Below are 17,172 nucleotides of genomic sequence, written 5' to 3'. Positions count from 1 at the left end.
TACAATCCATGCACAACGCATCCGAACCATAACAATTACAAACTAATTTCTTTAGAACTGTTTCTGGGTGTGTTTAGTTTGTTGTCCTTCCTCTGCACCTCCAATTATCGCGGTAGGCCACGTACGATGTGAAAGAAGTTCCAAATATATGCCTAATATTTACATGCATGATAGCAGCAACTCTGAAAATATATATTTTTTGCGAGTTCGAAAAAAATAGCTCTTGCTATTTTGAAGTGATTTGAAGCTTTCGTGACTGCAGGAATTTCTCTTGTTTCTTTCAGTAAAGTCACGTTTAAAATAAATAAATTAAATAATAGAGTACGACGTTTAGATTGCAACACAAGCAAACCGACATCAGGTAGAACTAATATTTTATTTGGTTGGCGATCCCTGATAACTAGGTAGAGGCACCGCCCGGGTCTCTCGTGGCAGGCAGAGAGTGGCGAGGGTCCGGCTCCTTCCAATGACAACAACTTGCCCCTATCTGCCAGTCGAGGCGCCTTGAAAGAAGCTTCCTTAGCATCACTGGGCTCTAGTCCAGGGAAGTAAACTTCTGATTCATCTTCTGAAGTGTGTGTGAGAGAGTGGGCCAGTGGGAGGATGGGTGTGAATGAGTGAGTGGGTGTTATAAGTGGGTGAGTGGGTTAGTGAGTGGATAAGTAAGTTGGTGAGTGCGTGAGAGTTATGATGGGCCGTGTGAGACTACGTGTGTAATTATGGAATGCTTTGATGATGTTTGCTGGCAAATTCACCCTTAAAAAATAGTTTCTTATCTCAAAGGGCTCTACTCCGGGAAGAAAACTTCTATACTCTTTGGTTCTCTCGGTAAAGTCACGTAGGTATAAAATAAATCACGACGTTTCGAGCGCAACACAAGCGTCCATCATCAGGTGGTGATGATGGACGCTTGTGTTGATTGGCGCTTGTGTTGCCGCCCGAAACGTCGTGATTTATTAATTTTATACCTACGTCACTTTACCGAAAGAACCAAAGAGTATGGATTCTTGCAGTCACGAAAGCTTCAAATCAAGAAAACTTCTGTTCGTTGAGGAGAGGCCGTCAGGCTTTTTTAGCTGCCACGACGCCTGTGCATCGCACCACGCTGTGCCTTAACACGCCCGAGGAGCAGCGTGGTGTGATAAGCAAAGACCGAAGCACTTGGGGAGGGGATGGGCAGTGGAAAGATGGATGGAGGACCCATGTGTAATAGCTGTGCATGTGAATAGGAAACAACGCAGGTGAAATAAGCAGTGGGTGCGGCTGTGAATGATTGGGATGGGGATCTGCAGTCTTGGACAAGGTGAGAGTGAGAGGCAGTGACGTTGCTAGCAGTGGGTGATGGAGGCAGGTATAGTTGATGATATATTCAAACTGCTAGCAAAAAGCTCAAGATTCCAGGATGGGTCACGGGAGTATACAGACAAATTCCATCTCGGATGCCACAATGACATTCAAGCAACTCAGTCGCATTGAGCTAATTACCCAAACATGGAATTACAGAACATCATGCGATATCTACAACTACAAAAACTTTTAATTTTACCAAGTAAGGCTCACTGAGCTATGTGGCTCTTTGTCAGAAGCGACCTGGCTATTTCAAATGAGAGCGCAATGAAGCAGCTTATGTAGAAATTGATTGCAGCCAAAAACTCTGAACGCGTGATGTTGATTCTAAATGTAGACGGGACAATCGGAGGACCCGGATACAAATTCACGCTATCAAGGAGAGACAGATAGAGAGACACAATCTCTAAATATAAAGCAGTGATAAGGCGAGGGAGATAACTTCTCCTAGAGACTGTGGCATGAAATCCATTGCTCTGTCTTACCATAGACATCAACTTGTGCGCCAAGCTTTGGAAGGATGACTTTATCTCTCGATGCTCATTTCACAAATCAGCCATCGCAGCTGAACCTCTACGACTTATATTAGCAACTCATTTCTTAATTTTTTTAACAGTAAGTTCCTCTGATGCATTTTGTTCATGTAGCGGTGTGTCTACAGTATCCGTGTTCAGGCTGCTGTTTGCGCACCTCGGGGCGCGGGTTCACATTCCAGCCAGTGTCTCGTGCTGTCAGTGACGACAATGAAAATATTTTAAGTATTTTACTTCCTTCTTCACCATCGCTATAAGAGAGTGGTCCTGGTCCAGCGTCTCTCTGAGCCACAGAGCGAGCGATCCCAGCGAAGCCCATGGGTCATGGCGAGCGCAACTCCCAGTGAGAGTGTGGATAGTGAGCTGCGCTGCCCCATCTGCCTGGACACGTTCGTCTGCCCCTGTACGCTGAGCTGTGGACACTCGTACTGCATCCAGTGTCTGGAGACCGCCTGGGAGACGGCAAGCAGCTTCAGCTGCCCGCAGTGCCGAGCGACATTCTCTGTGCGACCCCAGATGAGGAGGAACGTGGCCCTAGCCAACCTGGTGGAGCAGCTCAGAGTTGGAGACGGAATGGCCAGTAGCCGTCATGTGTGACATCTGCGGTGACGGCCAGATTCCTGCAGTGCAGACCTGCCTAAGATGTGAGATGTCCTACTGTGCGAGGCACGTGAGGCCTCATGTAGATAATCCCAGGCTGAGAGACCACGTCTTGGTGTCTCCCACTCCGAACCTGCAGGAGCGACGGTGCTGTGAGCACAGACAGGAGCTCATTCTTTACTGTGTACAGGACGAGAGCCCGGTCTGCCCAGTCTGCCCCGTCGCAGGAGACCACTCTGGGCACAGGGTCATCATCAGTGGAAAAAGCACAACAGACAAGACAGGTGAAGTGTCATGTTCTGTTGTAATCCACATTGTTACAGGAGGTTGAAAGATTCACATTAGTAGATCATGACCCCTCACCTTGAGCAGGTGAGCTCCTGTTGAGACCAAACGCCCCTTTACAGGGAGACCCAGGTAGAGGTAGCAGGGAGGTTCAGATGTCGGAATGCTAATGCTGAATTGGAATCTAGTCGGTCGCCCATGGTTTTAAGTGGATTCTCATGTTAAGTGAGTTGATGGTTTAAGCCCAGTCAACATTTGACAGCATGTTATATTTAGCATGATAATTCAAAATATGACTTTGATTAAGTGAGAAACGTTATGATTCATAGTTGGGCGTGCAATAGGCCAGTACACCCATAACTGGAAGAGGTTTAAACATATTTTAGCATGTACATGATATTTGTCGATGTTATCTCACAGGATATTGTATTGCCCCATGGTAGTTTCCATTTAATTATTCGGAGAGACGTATGCAGAAATATAATGACAACAGATATGTGTATGCGTATTGAACGTCTTTCGAAGCCATCCGTACTAATCGGGGAGATGCGAGATGATGATCTATCAGTGTTCCAACCAATGGCGAGTACCGCGCATTTATTTATGTATTTACCACACGCAGGAGGAGCTCAGAGTTCAGAAGGAGAAGAGAGAAGAGAAGAGGAACACGGTGGCGTCACGGACACAGACGCTCAGGGATGACTACCGGCGCGTGGAGGTTTGCCTACAAATCGTATTTCATTAAACCTCGCTCTTATCATTGACGAGCACTGCCCCACACGTTGGCATAGGATATAACTTCGGTGAATTGCAAGCGGTGTGGATTTAAAGCGAATCGTTTCGCAATGACAACTCGCTGGCTGCCTACTATAAATATACAAAATCAACGACATCACACTATAATGGAGCAAAGTGTGAGTTCGTAACTGTGTCCGAAAAAAAAATTAAAGCCCACTTTTTGAGCGCATAACCTTTCTGAAACTTTAATTTTCAATTAATATATTGCTTTTGTGTATGTTTACACATCAGGAAAAAAATGTGGGAAACATTACAACCGGTTTAGGATGGCCCCATTTGCAACACGTTTACGACTTGATGATAAGGTCTCCACAGTATTACACAACAAACTTCATTTATGACGTAACTTCCAACATGACAGCAGTTTTGGTTTAGGGGGGATGGAATCGATCCACGCTAGGACGATGCGTTGCCGGCTTGCCCTGTCGATTCCTTTATTGATCACAACCACGATGCTCGCCATGGAAGGTTGCGATTCTTTCCTTCTGACCCCCAAAATCTGGACAGCACCAACTTAGCCTGAGTGCAAGGGAGAGTGGACGTGAGTATTGCCTTAGAAATCAGCATTGTTTGTCTATTTCAGCACATTTTTGCTTACACAAGAACAATATGACGTGTATTTGTTCTGTATATTCGCAGACCTTTGACACAATTTCCTGGGAATGTCCTCGGCAAGAGACTTTGTTTTAATTTATTTCGCATTTCCCTCCGACGCTTCGTTTGGTAGATCGAGTGGGACGGACAGACAAACAGATGCGAACGATACCCATAGAGACGTATTTAATTTCCCACAGAAAGACACTCAGCAACGTGTAGCTACAGGCAAACGTTATTCCTATACTACCCTTGGCTATGATATTTCCCCTTTTATTCCCATTCTCATTCTCCCTTGTGCTATATATGTTCACGAGCTCCCAATGCACACGTCGCTCACCTCCATGTACATAATCGACGTAATGGTAACAAACATTGCCTGTACGACGCCAAATTGCGTCGTTACCTAACAAGTGACTCAACAACTCAACACTCCCTGTGTAGGAGTCTGTGCGTGGGACCAAGGCGCGGATCAGCCGAGAGTTTGAGCGCAGGAGGGAGCGGCTGAGGGAGGAGGAGAGGGAGGTGCTGGAGCACGTGGACGAGGAGGGCCGCTCCGTGCTGTCCCGCATCCAGGCGGACATCGCTCGCTACGAGAGCAGAGCACGGGACCTGGAGCAAGAGATCAACCAGTTGCTCGCCACCATCACCATAAAGGATCCGCTCTCCTTCCTCCTGCAGGTGGCACCACCTCCATTCACTCGCCCTGGTGGCTCGGAAATGTTTACTACCTCGCCTGTTAAGTAGGAGGTCGTGGGTTCGATGCCAACCCTGACGTCTGCGGTATATTTGGAGTTTGCGTGTATCTCTCCCCCTTGTCGTGTGGATTTTTCTCCGGGTCTTCTGGGTTTTCCCTCCACATTTAGAATCATGCATTTAGATAATTTGGCTGTGATACAGTTTCATACGATAACCTACTTTGTTGAGCTTTCATTTGTGGCAAGGTCACCGTCTTGGTTTATTAGAAGAGGGTTTATCTACAACCAGGAGAGGCACACCGCCCTGTGAGAAGTTTACATTGTTGGCAATCTTATTTCAGTGTTTTATGATCTGGGAGGAAGCGGTGGTGTCCAGAAATAGAAGCACGTTTGCTTCCGTGTGACATTCAGTCCTGGACTTGTCCAGTACAACATCGCCATCTTCCTCGCCTGCTATGCAGGAGGTCGTGGATTTGACCCAGACCCTGATGATGCCTGCTGATGTATATTTAGAGTTTGCGTTTTTCTTCTCTCTCCCCCCATGGTGGCGTAGATTTTTCTCTGGGTTGTCCAGTTTATCCCCTCCACTTTTAGAATCAACATCACGTGTTTAAAGTATTAGGCAGCTTCTTCTTGTTTCTTTCGGTAAAGTCACGTAGAAGGGAAGTAATAAAATAATAAAAATAAAACATAATAAAACAATTCTCACGACGTTTCGGCTACAACGCAAGCAGCCGTCTTCAGGTGAAGAATGAGACACTACCAAACTAGGAGCTTATATATAAGCTGCATTGGGGGTTGAAGAGCGCCTTAACAAAAAGAATGTGCATGTGAAGAGGAATTTAGCATATTCATGGAAAATGCGTAGGCGACGCCTACGCATTTTCCATGAATATGCTAAATTCCTCTTCACATGCACATTCTTTTTGTTAAGGCGCTCTTCAACCCCCAATGCAGCTTATATATAAGCTCCTAGTTTGGTAGTGTCTCATTCTTCACCTGAAGACGGCTGCTTGCGTTGTAGCCGAAACGTCGTGAGAATTGTTTTATTATGTTTTATTTTTATTATTTTATTACTTCCCTTCTACGTGACTTTACCGAAAGAAACAAGAAGATGAATCCCTGCAGTCACGAAAGCTTTAAATCGAAATATTAGGCAGCTGCTATACATTTCCGCTTGATAAGCCCCTTTATTGAGCTGTCATTTGTGGCCAAGTTGCTTCTGAAAAAGAGCGACATAGCTGATTGGGCCTTACCTGGTAACATTTAAAAAAAATTAATTTTATTCAGAGTTGAACACACGAGTTGTTGCGCGTTATTAAACCACTCGTGTAGGTGCTGGACCAGGCCTGTAAAGAGCGGTTTTGTCATTTTTAGACATCCGTCTGTGTCCAGTTAAATGAACCATGTTTTTCACCATTCTCTGTGTGCAGGTATTTGCTAATTCCCTGATGTCGCACTCAACTGTAAATAGCAGGCGACTTTGTGCAGGTGGTGCATCTGTTTAGGATGTCAATGTTAATGTGAAATGCGGGTTTGTGTTTTTCAGGATCCCGTGCATGACAGTCTCAGGTCAGTAACAACCCAGACTCAAACTCGAGCTCTGTTAGCCACCTGGTGGACAAATCAGCAAACGGTCGTGATGTGTTTCCTAATTAACCTAATTGTATGGAGTCGTGTCCCATATGGTCCTCGGGTTATGCACGTAATTTTTTCCTGAGACTCGTTCATACGTCGAATGGTTCATAAGTCGGAAAACAATAATGCACCGTACTTTAATGCCGACATGGTTATAAAATGTGTTAGGGTTCAACAAAGAGTGAAGCATTGTTAAACTCATAATTAAGAAAAAATGTTGTACATTTGCATCTAACACTGTTAAAAAAAACACTGTATAGTAAATTAAACATTAAATAAATTAACAAATAGAAAAAAATCACTTACATTGATGCTAGCCTGCAGTCGGAAGGTTGGCAATTAGTCAGCACAACAAACGGGGCATGCATGCACACACATCAGCAAAGACACCCCAACGACATAAATCCCCCATGTAGCCTTAACAGGCGGTTTGCAGCAAGTACTCTCAGCGAGCAGTGCCTAAGATGGCCGCCACTGTGGCAGACGAGGGGGTGGGTGGCCAGCATCACGGCCCGCTGCTTTTGTCGCCCCGGTGGCAACGTTTATGCACCACACCAGGTACTGGTGTTTGCTGATTCCCTGATGTCGCACTCCACAGGTATTGGTGTGGTGCGTGAACAAGAATCGAACTCGGGTCACCGCTTTCATAGCGCAGTGCACTCACCGCTACACTACCGCTCCCCAAACCAATACCAATACCCGCCATTTGCAACTAAATGACGGAGACATCACCACAGCACCTGTACTAGGCCAGGTACACTTTGAGGCCACGTGAAATGTCAAAGGTTCGCTGATAGGAGGTTTCGGGACAGATCCAGGTGCCATGGTTTGGCTTTGACTGAGATGACTGGTAGATGCACCAGCTGTATCCCCCACACTTACACACACACACACAATGTCCGTACACATGCAAACACTCCCAGCACGAGGCCGACTCATTACATCTCGCTCCTCTGAACAAAATAGTTCTGATGTTCAGTTTGCAACTGCAAGTTTGCATTTTAAGTCAAAGTTATTTTTTTATTTCATGGAAGCTGGTTTGTAAGTATGGGCGTTCGTATGTCGAGGGCTGTCTGTATTGTCCATTTGTAGAGAGACATGGACCCTCAAGACTGTGAGTCTCGTGCTGTGAGTGTAGAGATACATGGACCCTCATTAGACTCTGTATGTGCCCCGTGCTATGAGTGCAGAAGAAGCTCCGTCTCTCAGGAGACTCAAGATGACCCAGCCCCTGTCTCCAGCCGCCTGAACCTCGCAAAAGTCATCTCAGTGGGAGGCGTCCAGACGAATCTCCTGGCTGCTGTGTGTAAGTCTCTCTGCTTCACTCATGGCTGCAGCCCCATTCGCTACAAACACAAGCTCAGCAACACGAGGCGGGCCTGTGTCGTGTGTTAAAGCCAGGCGAGAGTGCACAGGCACTTGCCAACTTTGGAGGGGGAGACGTGAGGTGGATTCAGCGATAAACGCGGTCACCGAGGTGATAACAAAGAGAGCCTCAGTGTATCAAGAGGTACATCACACAGTGGGCAGAATATTGCTTGAGAGCAGCATGGTGGCCGTCTAAGCCAGGGGTCGGTAGCCAAAATAACAATAAGATAAATTAGTTTGAATCCAGTATATAAAAAGACAACTATATTTCAAAAGCCACTACAATGCATGAGGTGAACAAGAGACGGTGGTGACCTTGATAAATAACATCACGAAGCGGTCCCTTAAGGAGAGCAGCAGGTTACAGACCGCTGGTCTAGGGAGATCAATCGCTGTGCAGAGTCTCTGCGTTGAATGTCGACGACGCTGACTGTAGGGCACCCTCAGGCGGGCACCCGTTCTGTCACGCGGGGTGGAGTGGGGAGCAGAGGAGGGTGACGGTGCTGGCTGCCGATTTGGACTCAGGGCTGATGTGAGCCCAACACGTTGCTCCCTGCAGGTGTTCTAAACAAGGTACTGTTATAAGAATAGATTTGATCCTTTCTGGCAATAAAACAGTTGTGGTAAGATGTTAAAACACCAAACTGAAAATTTTACAAGGAATTATGTCTTTATTAACCACATACACTGGTCGTGAACATGCAAACAAAAAACCTGTTCTTATATTTTGATACTGGCAAGGGAGGTCCCATGATGTAGCTGCTCACCGCGAGCTCTCAATGTCCTGATAGTGGCATTGTCCTTATGCTGTTTGCCTTTTGGGCATTGTCCTCTGGTCTAACGCTGTTTGAGGCTAGGCTCTAAAGAAAGCTGTCTCTGGTGTGGACCAATCAGTTTCAAAGACAATGCATCAAATACTTTCGGAGCATTTTTTTGCATGTTCACCACAAATGTAGCTAATATAGACACGATTCCTTGCAAAAGGTTTCAGTTTGGTGTTTTAACATCTTAACACAACTGTTTAATTGCCAGAAAGGGTAAACCCTATTCTTATATTTTGATACTGGCAAGGGAGGTCCCATGAAGGTAGAGTGATTATTGTAGGGGCACAACTCTCACAGAGCAGAGTGTGTGGAGTCATAGAAGACTGGGATTAAACAACTGAAATATAAAGAAGGGCGGGGTGGAGACTGAATGCAATTGAATATTCATCACCCAGGCAGCCTTCACAGACAGTAATTATTATAACCTTGCCGACTTCAAGACGTGCATTAATTATCCATTGCAACTCTAAATGGGCTATTTATTCCTAGATGCTGGAAACATCATTCTTAAAATGATGCCCAGAGCTTAAAGAGTGGGCGCCACAGTGGTGAGATGTTAACTACCTCGCCTGACAAACAGGAGGTTGTGGGTTCGATTCCAGCCCTTCCAATCCCTGCTGTATATTCGGGGTCTGCATCTCTCTCTCTCCTCGTGGTGGTGGCGTGAGTTTCTCTCTGGGTCCTCCGGTTTTCCCTCTACATTTGGAATCAACATCACACGTTTAGAGCATGATAAGCCATTTCGTTGAGCTGTCATTTGTGGCCAGGACACTGAGAAAAATGAAGAACTATGTAAATAGCTCAGTGGGCCTTACCTGATAAATAAAAAATATTTGAAAGTTGTTTTGATTAATTTACAAAAGGATGCTCAGAGACCCACACTGCAGCAGAGCTGTAAGGAGCTGTAGGAATATGACATCAAGAGCACATGTGACTCGACTCAGTGTACTCACACATCAAGATGGTGAAGTGCATGCTCCAATACAAGCACTGTTGTATACACAACGGTAGAGAGGTAGATGTTAACTACCTCGCCTGGTATACAGAAGGTCGTCGGCTCAATCCCCACCCTAATGCCTGCTGTGTAAATGAAGTTTGCATGTTCTCTCCATGGTTGAGTGGATTTTTCTCCTGGTCCACGAGGTTTTCCGTCCACATTTAGAAAAATGTGTTTAGAGTTAGTAATTGTGTACGTGTACCAGTCATGTATGTGTATGCAAATACTAACGAATATTAGTATATGTACACAAATTCTTACGAATATTAGTATATGTCTTTAGGTGCATAAGACAACTCGGAGGCAGATCTTCAGTAAGGGCTTGCGCCAGATGTTTATTAAGGGCTTACGCCAGTGATTGTAAAGGAATTAACACTCGTCCCCAGGGGTAGGGGTTCTATGCTCAGTCCTTCACCCGGACCCACACTCTGTCTGCTCTATAGCTCGGCTAGCTTCCCGGGCTCTCTCCTCTGCGTCGGCCGAAGGATCAGCCAACATCGACCGACCGAGGAGAGCAGCCGCTCCTATTGCTATTGCCGGTTTCTCTCCAGACTCCGTGAGCCCTACCCCTGGTTCACTCTTCACCCATTCACGTGCCCGGGCTCCCACAACGACCCCGCTTGCATCCCGGTACCCCAGGGAGACATGACGTCATCGCCCCGCCCACTCCACATGACGTCACTTCCCGTGACATTGTACCGGAATGTGAGCATAACGTAATGTCCCTGACAGCTCCTCTACATTACCCCCCCCCCCCCGTGAAATAAAAATCAGCCGACCTAGCTGTAACCAATACGAAAGCAGAGCCTGGCAACCCGGACAGGAAGACATAACAACACTGATAGAACGCATGTGACATGTGTGTGAAGGCGAGACCGACTGCAAGAACATGAACTCAACATTAGGGCAGCACAGCAACAAAAATATAGTTTGAAGGCCTTTATTACACGGCAACGTATAACTGGGCGACGAAGGCTGGAGGCCGATGAAAACGGCCGCACTGGCCATCACCGGAGCCGCATGCCCCTCGAGCGTGTATGCGCTGAAGGCCCGCTCCCTCGTGCGGAAGTGGGGATGAATCCTCGAGGCTAGATGGCACATATCGTTTGAGCCGGGATGCGTGCACTATCCATTGCCGGCGACTGAACCGAATCCGAATACATTGCGGCCGACAGACTTCCACGACCTCAACAGGGCCCTGCCAAAGGCGATGCAATTTGGGAGATGTGCCAACTGGTACCTGGGGACAGTGTAGCCAAGCCTTCTGGCCCCTTTCCCAAGGGAGGCCGGCAGCTTGATGTCTGGGCAGGCGCTTGTTAGCCGCCTGTCGGTTGGTCGAATTGTCAACAGCTGCCTGCCGTGCCTCGCGCAGCCGGTCGAGCGCGACCCTCTTTGGAGTGGGCACTGACGACCCCTTTTTGGAAGACCCGCTATCCATCTGGACGTGCATTTGGGGCTCTGGTTCCCTTACATACATTAAATAAAAAGGCAAGAACCCCGTTGAGGCATGAGGAGCCAACCTATATGCGGCCAAAACCCCCGGAACAAACAGGTCCCAGTCCAATTGGGACGTATTCACGTGGTGGCACAGCATGGACGTGAGGTTGCGTTTCAATCACTATACCATCCCGTCGGACTGAGGGTGGTAGGGCGAGATGCGGATTTTCTTGGTGCCAAGGAGGTTGCACACCTCCCTGAGCAACTGAGAAGAAAAATTCTGCCCTTGGTCAGTTAACAATTGTTCAGGCGCACCCTTGTCCAGAGCGTACCCTTGGACAAACGACTCGGTGATGGAAGAGGCCGATTGGTCCACCAGAGGCCATGCCACAGGCCAACGTGTGATGTACTCGACTCCCACCAAGAGGTACCTATGGCCCCGTTGTGATGCTGGGAATGGCCCCAAAATGTTGAGTGCCACGAGCTCATTGACACAAGAAACCCGAATGGACTGCAGCAGGGTCCGATCCTGGCCAAGTGGGGCCTTCATTTCAAAATCAGTGCCACATCACCCTCCACACCCGGACAGTAGTAGTCCCGTTTAAGGGTCAACAAGGTCTTATTGTAGCTAAGGTGCATAAGTTTCTCGTGAATGGCTCGGGATAATTTACCTCGCAGGCCAGTGGGTACAACCACACAATAACGTTCCAATTGGGCATCCCAGCACATGAGGAGGCCGTCATGCACAGCAATCACTGGGGCAGCCGACGGAGCTGAGCTCTGGGCATTCGGCTCAACATGGCGTCATAACCTCAGCAGAGAGGAATCCTCCATCTGCAACTTGGAACATACCTCTTGGGGGAGTCCCAGGCCAAAATCAACAGGCAACGCCACACCTGGAGGGGGGGCTGCTTCAGCCGATGCAACCAACTGGGCTGCGGTGTCCACTGGGGCCTTGCAGCGGCTAGAACCGAGGGCACAACCTGGAAAGCCCATCCGCATTTCCGTGCTGTGTCCCCTTCCTGTGGATAACGTCAAAGGGGTACTCTTGGAGCACCTCGTGCCAGCGGGACAGCTGACCCCGAGGGCTGGTCAATCCCCAGCGAATATTGCAGGGCCGCATGGTCGGTCCGGACGGTAAACCGCCTGCCATACAAATAGGGCCTGTACAGCTGCACGAAGAATACTATGGCCAGCAGCTCCCTCCGGGTCACACAATACCGCTGTTCAGCGGGGGACAAAACGCGGCTGCCATAGGCCACCACCCTCTCAACTCTGTCGACCACCTGAGCCAGGACTGCCCCAATAACTGTGTCGCTGGCATCGGTGATGAGGAGGAATGGTTTAGAAAAATCCGGGTACCCCAAGGGCGGCGCATCCGCCAAGGACATGCGAAGCGCTACAAAAGCGGCCTCCTTCACGCCCCAGCTAAACTTTTGACCTTTGGCAGAGAGTGCATGCAGTGGCTTCGCTATCATCGCAAAATCGCAGACAAACCGACGATAGTACGATGCGAAGCCGACGGAGCTACGCACCTCAGCGACAGATGTGGGAGTTGGCCACGTCCGGACACAAGCAGTATTTTCCGGATCCGTGGTGACACCTGACGCACTAACAATGTGTCCCAAATACTTCACCGATGGTTGTAACAAATTACATTTCTGGGGTTTAAATGTAAAGCCCGCAGCACGCACTTTGACGAACACTGACTCAAGACATTGCAAGTGCTCATCAAACGTACAGGCCGAAAACAATAACGTCGTCCAAGTAAATTAAACAAGACTCCCACTGCAGCCCTGCCAAAACCATCTCCATGAGACGCTGGACGGTGGTCAGGGCCGAATGGAGACCCATAGGAAGCCGATTTAATTGTAACAGCCCCTGGGGTGTGCGGAAGGCTGTCTTGGGTCTAGTGGCCTCGTCCAGTGGCAACTGCCAGAAGCCTGAGAGCAAATCTAGAGTAAAAAAAAAACGCACCCGGGAGGGCGTCCAGGGAATCATCCATGCGAGGAAATGCATATGCATCAGCCACCGAGATCTTGTTTAATTTTCAGAAATGGACGCAAAACCAGAGACTCCCATCCATTTTCTTGACTAGCACAATGGGTGCACCCCAAGGGCTAGTGGATGGGGAGATAATGTCCGCTGCCAACATCTCGACGACGGCCAAGTGGACATGCTCCTTTTCTGCTGGGTTGAAGCGGTGCGAATTTAGCCGAATAGGGGGCGATTTCCCTGTGTCTATGTGATATTCCAGCAGAGTCGTGCGACCAAGATATAATTTACTCTGACTAACAGATCGGTGAATCTCTCAATGAGTTTGCGAAGCCGCTGGTGCTCTTCGGGGGATAACGAGGCATTCTTGTTACACAGCGCATCTATCCATGATGTGTCGGTCCTCTCCACATGCATCACGCCCGCCACAATCCCTCCAGCTGGTTTAGTGTCATCAGGTGGAAAAGCTAGGGTTGCGTGCACCAAAATGGCGCCTGCCGCAATTGCCATTGGCAAGGGACCTGAATTCAGGACCTGCAAGAAGGGGTCCTGGTCCTCTGACACTGCGATCAGGGCACCCACCACACAGGGCGTCCTCGAAGTAGTTTGAGGGAGATTACAGGATCCCCATCTCGGGGGAACGCGAATTCAGGGGCCTGTGCAACCTCAGAGGTACCAGCTTTTGTGACCCAGGTGGAATGGTCACAGACTCCTTCGTCAAAGCCCATACACTGGTGGCAAGGGCGGACAAGAAAGTGGGAGACTGCAAGAAATGCAGCCGTCGGCCCGATGGAATCTCCACACAGCCTTGGTCCACGAAAATATCGCCAGTAAAGAGCTGCGGTAGGCGAGCGGTGTTTCCGCTTCCTCCCGCCTCCGCATTGAAAACTTGAGGCGCATGCTTGAAGGCGGCTCAAAGATTGCGGCCATCTGGGCGTACGCGTCTTGCAGCGTCGCCCTGTCAGCAGCCCTGTTGTCCAGTGATGTGGGTAGCACTTCATGGGCCATCCAACCGACGCATACGCTGCATAAAACCGGTCCTGAAACACAGACCAATCGCCGCCTGTCGCGATGAATTGGTACACGGGAGGCAAATCGCGGAGCCTGTGGCCACCGGATTCAACTGCGGCCGAGGGCGCACCCACCGTCAAGCTCGGAGAAGCTGCTGCAGGAGCCATGGCGACGCCGGGTTGCCGATCCGCGTCGGCAATGGCGGCCGTGTACGGAGTCGCACCCCTAATGGCGCCCGATTGCGGCGTCACAGGTAAAATGGCGCCCGGTTGCTGGTGTCGCAGTAAAAATGGCGGCCGAAGACCACGTCGCATCCTGCGCAGTTATGGCGCCCAACACTGGAGTCACAGCCGGTGGGGAAATAGCGCCAATTGCAAATGAAGCGGGAGGCGCGATGGCGGAAACCCGCCGATTCCGTTCCGAAAGCATGCCGAGTGCGCAGCGGATGCGATCCCACCTCGGCCATCGTCGCGCGACGAGTTGGGCGGCCGACTGTAGGAGCAGTCCTAGCTGGCCCGTGAGGACCTGCCAGGTGTCTGGCGGAGGTGAGGAGCCACCCACAGCCTCCACCTCCTCCAACTCGTGACGGTCCCCACTCCATCTCCAGGGCCCCGGTCTCCGGGGCCGTCGCGGGAGCCTCCTCCAAGCCCTCTTCATCTTCGCCCTTAATTTGTGCATGGCGGCGAAGGCTGGAGATACTTCTGGCACCAATTGTTGCGTGGTGAATGACGACTCGGAGGCAAGTTTCCAGGTAAGAGCTTGCGCTGGTTTATTAACACAAGGGAGCAATGACTGCACCAGAGGTAGGTGCCCCTACACTGGGTCCTTCACAGGGACCTCGGGCTCTCTCTGCTGCTAGCCCAGCTATCTCTCGCTCTCTCACTCGATTCGGGATGGAGGCTTAACCAACACCACCCGACCGAGGAGAGCAGCGCCCCACCTAAACCTAGCTGGCTCTTGCAGACTTCTTCCGGCCTTACCCCTGGCTCTATCTTCTTTTCAACCTCTCTCCATCCCGGGCTTCCTCAACGACCTCCCTTTCATCACGTGGCCCCCCTTAAGTACTCCCAGGTGACATGACGTCCTCGCACATCACCTCGCGTATGACGTCATGTCTCCATACTACTCCTCTACATGTGTACACTAATACTGGTAGGAACCACCTGTTTCCACCAGCCCACAGGGGATTATTGTGTCCGTCCGTCGTGCATCCAAAAATGGGAGGGGTGGGGCTGGGTGGAGATGGGAGGGTGGGGAGGGGCTGGGTGGGGAGGGGGGCTGGGTTGGGAAGGGAGGGTGGGGAGGGGCTGGGTGGGGAGGGTGAGGTTGGGTGTGGGGTGGGGCTGGGTGGGGAGGGGCTGGTCACCCCGTAGTGCCCTTATAAAACTAAACGTTTAACCTACTCACGCCAGCTTGTGCCCGTGCTCACAGTTGGCCATATTTGCGGAATACACCACGCTGTTGTTAACCCTGGCCATTGACCGAGCAACCCAACGTTCCTACCAGCTCCCTCTGCAGGAATGTGTTACTAATGAATACCCATCCTATATGCATTTGTTATACACGTGATGATCACAGTGTTACGTATCAACTTACCACGTAGTGCGGTATGACAACAACAACACAACAGACAACAGAACACCAGCATGTGTGTGTACACGCCACGTATGTGTGTATGTACACGCGTCGCCGTGACCGCTGTGCCGGCGTTGTCGCTGTCCTCACCACAGATGGACGCTCACCGGCTCTGGACAAAAACTCAGCCCACGACTACCTCCAGATTTCCTCGGATCTCAGGACAGGTGACGTGGAGAGGTGTCTCCCAGGGTCGCCCCCATCACTCACACCGTTTTGATGTATATTACCAAGCCATGTGCTATGATAGCTTCTCGTCGGGTCAGCACTACTGGGAGGTGGATGTGGGGAGCGCGGGGCGGTGTCGAGTTGGAGTCGCGTACAGGACGATCCCACGGAGAGGGCGTGGTGATGAGTGCAGCCTGGGAGGGAGTGATGTCTCCTGGTGTCTACGGAAAGATGGCGACAGCTTCTCAGTGGTGCATGGCGGGGTAGAGACCTCACTGTCGGTGCCGGAGCCTCCGCGGAGAGTCGGGATTCATCTGGACTGGGACGCGGGGCTGCTGTCGTTTTACAGCGCCGACTCCATGGCGCCGTTGCACTCGTTTCATGAAACCTTCGCTCAGCCCCTACATCCTGGGCTGGCCGTGGGGTGGAGGGGGTGGTACGGTAAAGTTGGTGCCTCAGTGAGAATCTTGGATCTGAGTGGTGCGTCCTGAGAGAGGTGAATGTGAACAGTGCAGAGGGCAGACGCCATGACACACGGTGCTCGCCACCTTCGTGTTGTGTTGGTGGTGGATCACCACCAACACAACAACCATCGAAATATATATTTATAGTTGCATATAAATATGTAAATATGTTTATATTTTGTTACGTATTTATATAATGTTATATATTTTTAAAATAAAGATGCGTATGTTTACGTATTAATATTAATTTACATTTAAATATATTTCTAAATATATACATATAAATTACATTCATAATAAAAATGTAAATACATGTATATATGTTTATATATAAATATACCTATAAATATCTATTCATAGGTATATTTGAAATATATTTTTATTTAGACACATTTATCCATGAATTCATATTTACATAAAAACGTAACAAAACATTTTTTAAAATATGGATAAATATACTTGTATATATTTAGAAATAAATGTGTGTCGTAGTGCGATGACCAGCACACGGGGTGGTAGTGGTAGTAGCTAGACGCCGCCAGGTGACGCACCGTGGTGCTGGTGCGATGTTGCTCCATTGGCACCGCTTGGGGCTGGGTAAAAAAAAACACACACACAAATGGGGGGGACGGTGATGAAGAATTTTTGGGTAATGCAGAATTTATGGATGGGGACTTCATGGCAACTGAGAACGTTAATAAGCAATGGAGCGTGTACATTGGAGGTGATAATATTATTTTAATTAACTAATAATTATATAGTTTAGCACGTAGGTTTTCG

The 17,172-nt window shown here is 49.2% G+C and overlaps 1 protein-coding gene across 1 annotated transcript; it reads left to right on the top strand.

Moving 5' to 3' along the window:
- The first annotated feature begins 2,133 nt into the window (after nt 1-2,133).
- Nucleotides 2,134-16,461, top strand: LOC133359703 (E3 ubiquitin-protein ligase TRIM58-like). Its single transcript, XM_061578224.1, is given in 9 exon segments — nt 2,134-2,462; nt 2,464-2,733; nt 2,735-2,764; nt 3,388-3,483; nt 4,602-4,838; nt 6,405-6,427; nt 7,684-7,799; nt 15,856-15,926; nt 15,928-16,461. Coding segments are annotated over 9 exon segments (1,593 nt in total). The 5' UTR covers nt 2,134-2,204; the 3' UTR covers nt 16,420-16,461.
- The last annotated feature ends 711 nt before the right edge of the window (nt 16,462-17,172 follow it).

Source organism: Lethenteron reissneri, chromosome 65 (genome assembly GCF_015708825.2).
Source record: "Lethenteron reissneri isolate LAM-NWPU_2019-01 chromosome 65, ASM1570882v1, whole genome shotgun sequence".
Taxonomy (NCBI): domain Eukaryota; kingdom Metazoa; phylum Chordata; class Hyperoartia; order Petromyzontiformes; family Petromyzontidae; genus Lethenteron; species Lethenteron reissneri.
Note: the sequence above shows the minus strand (reverse complement) of the source record. Positions and strands in the feature narration are given on the sequence as shown.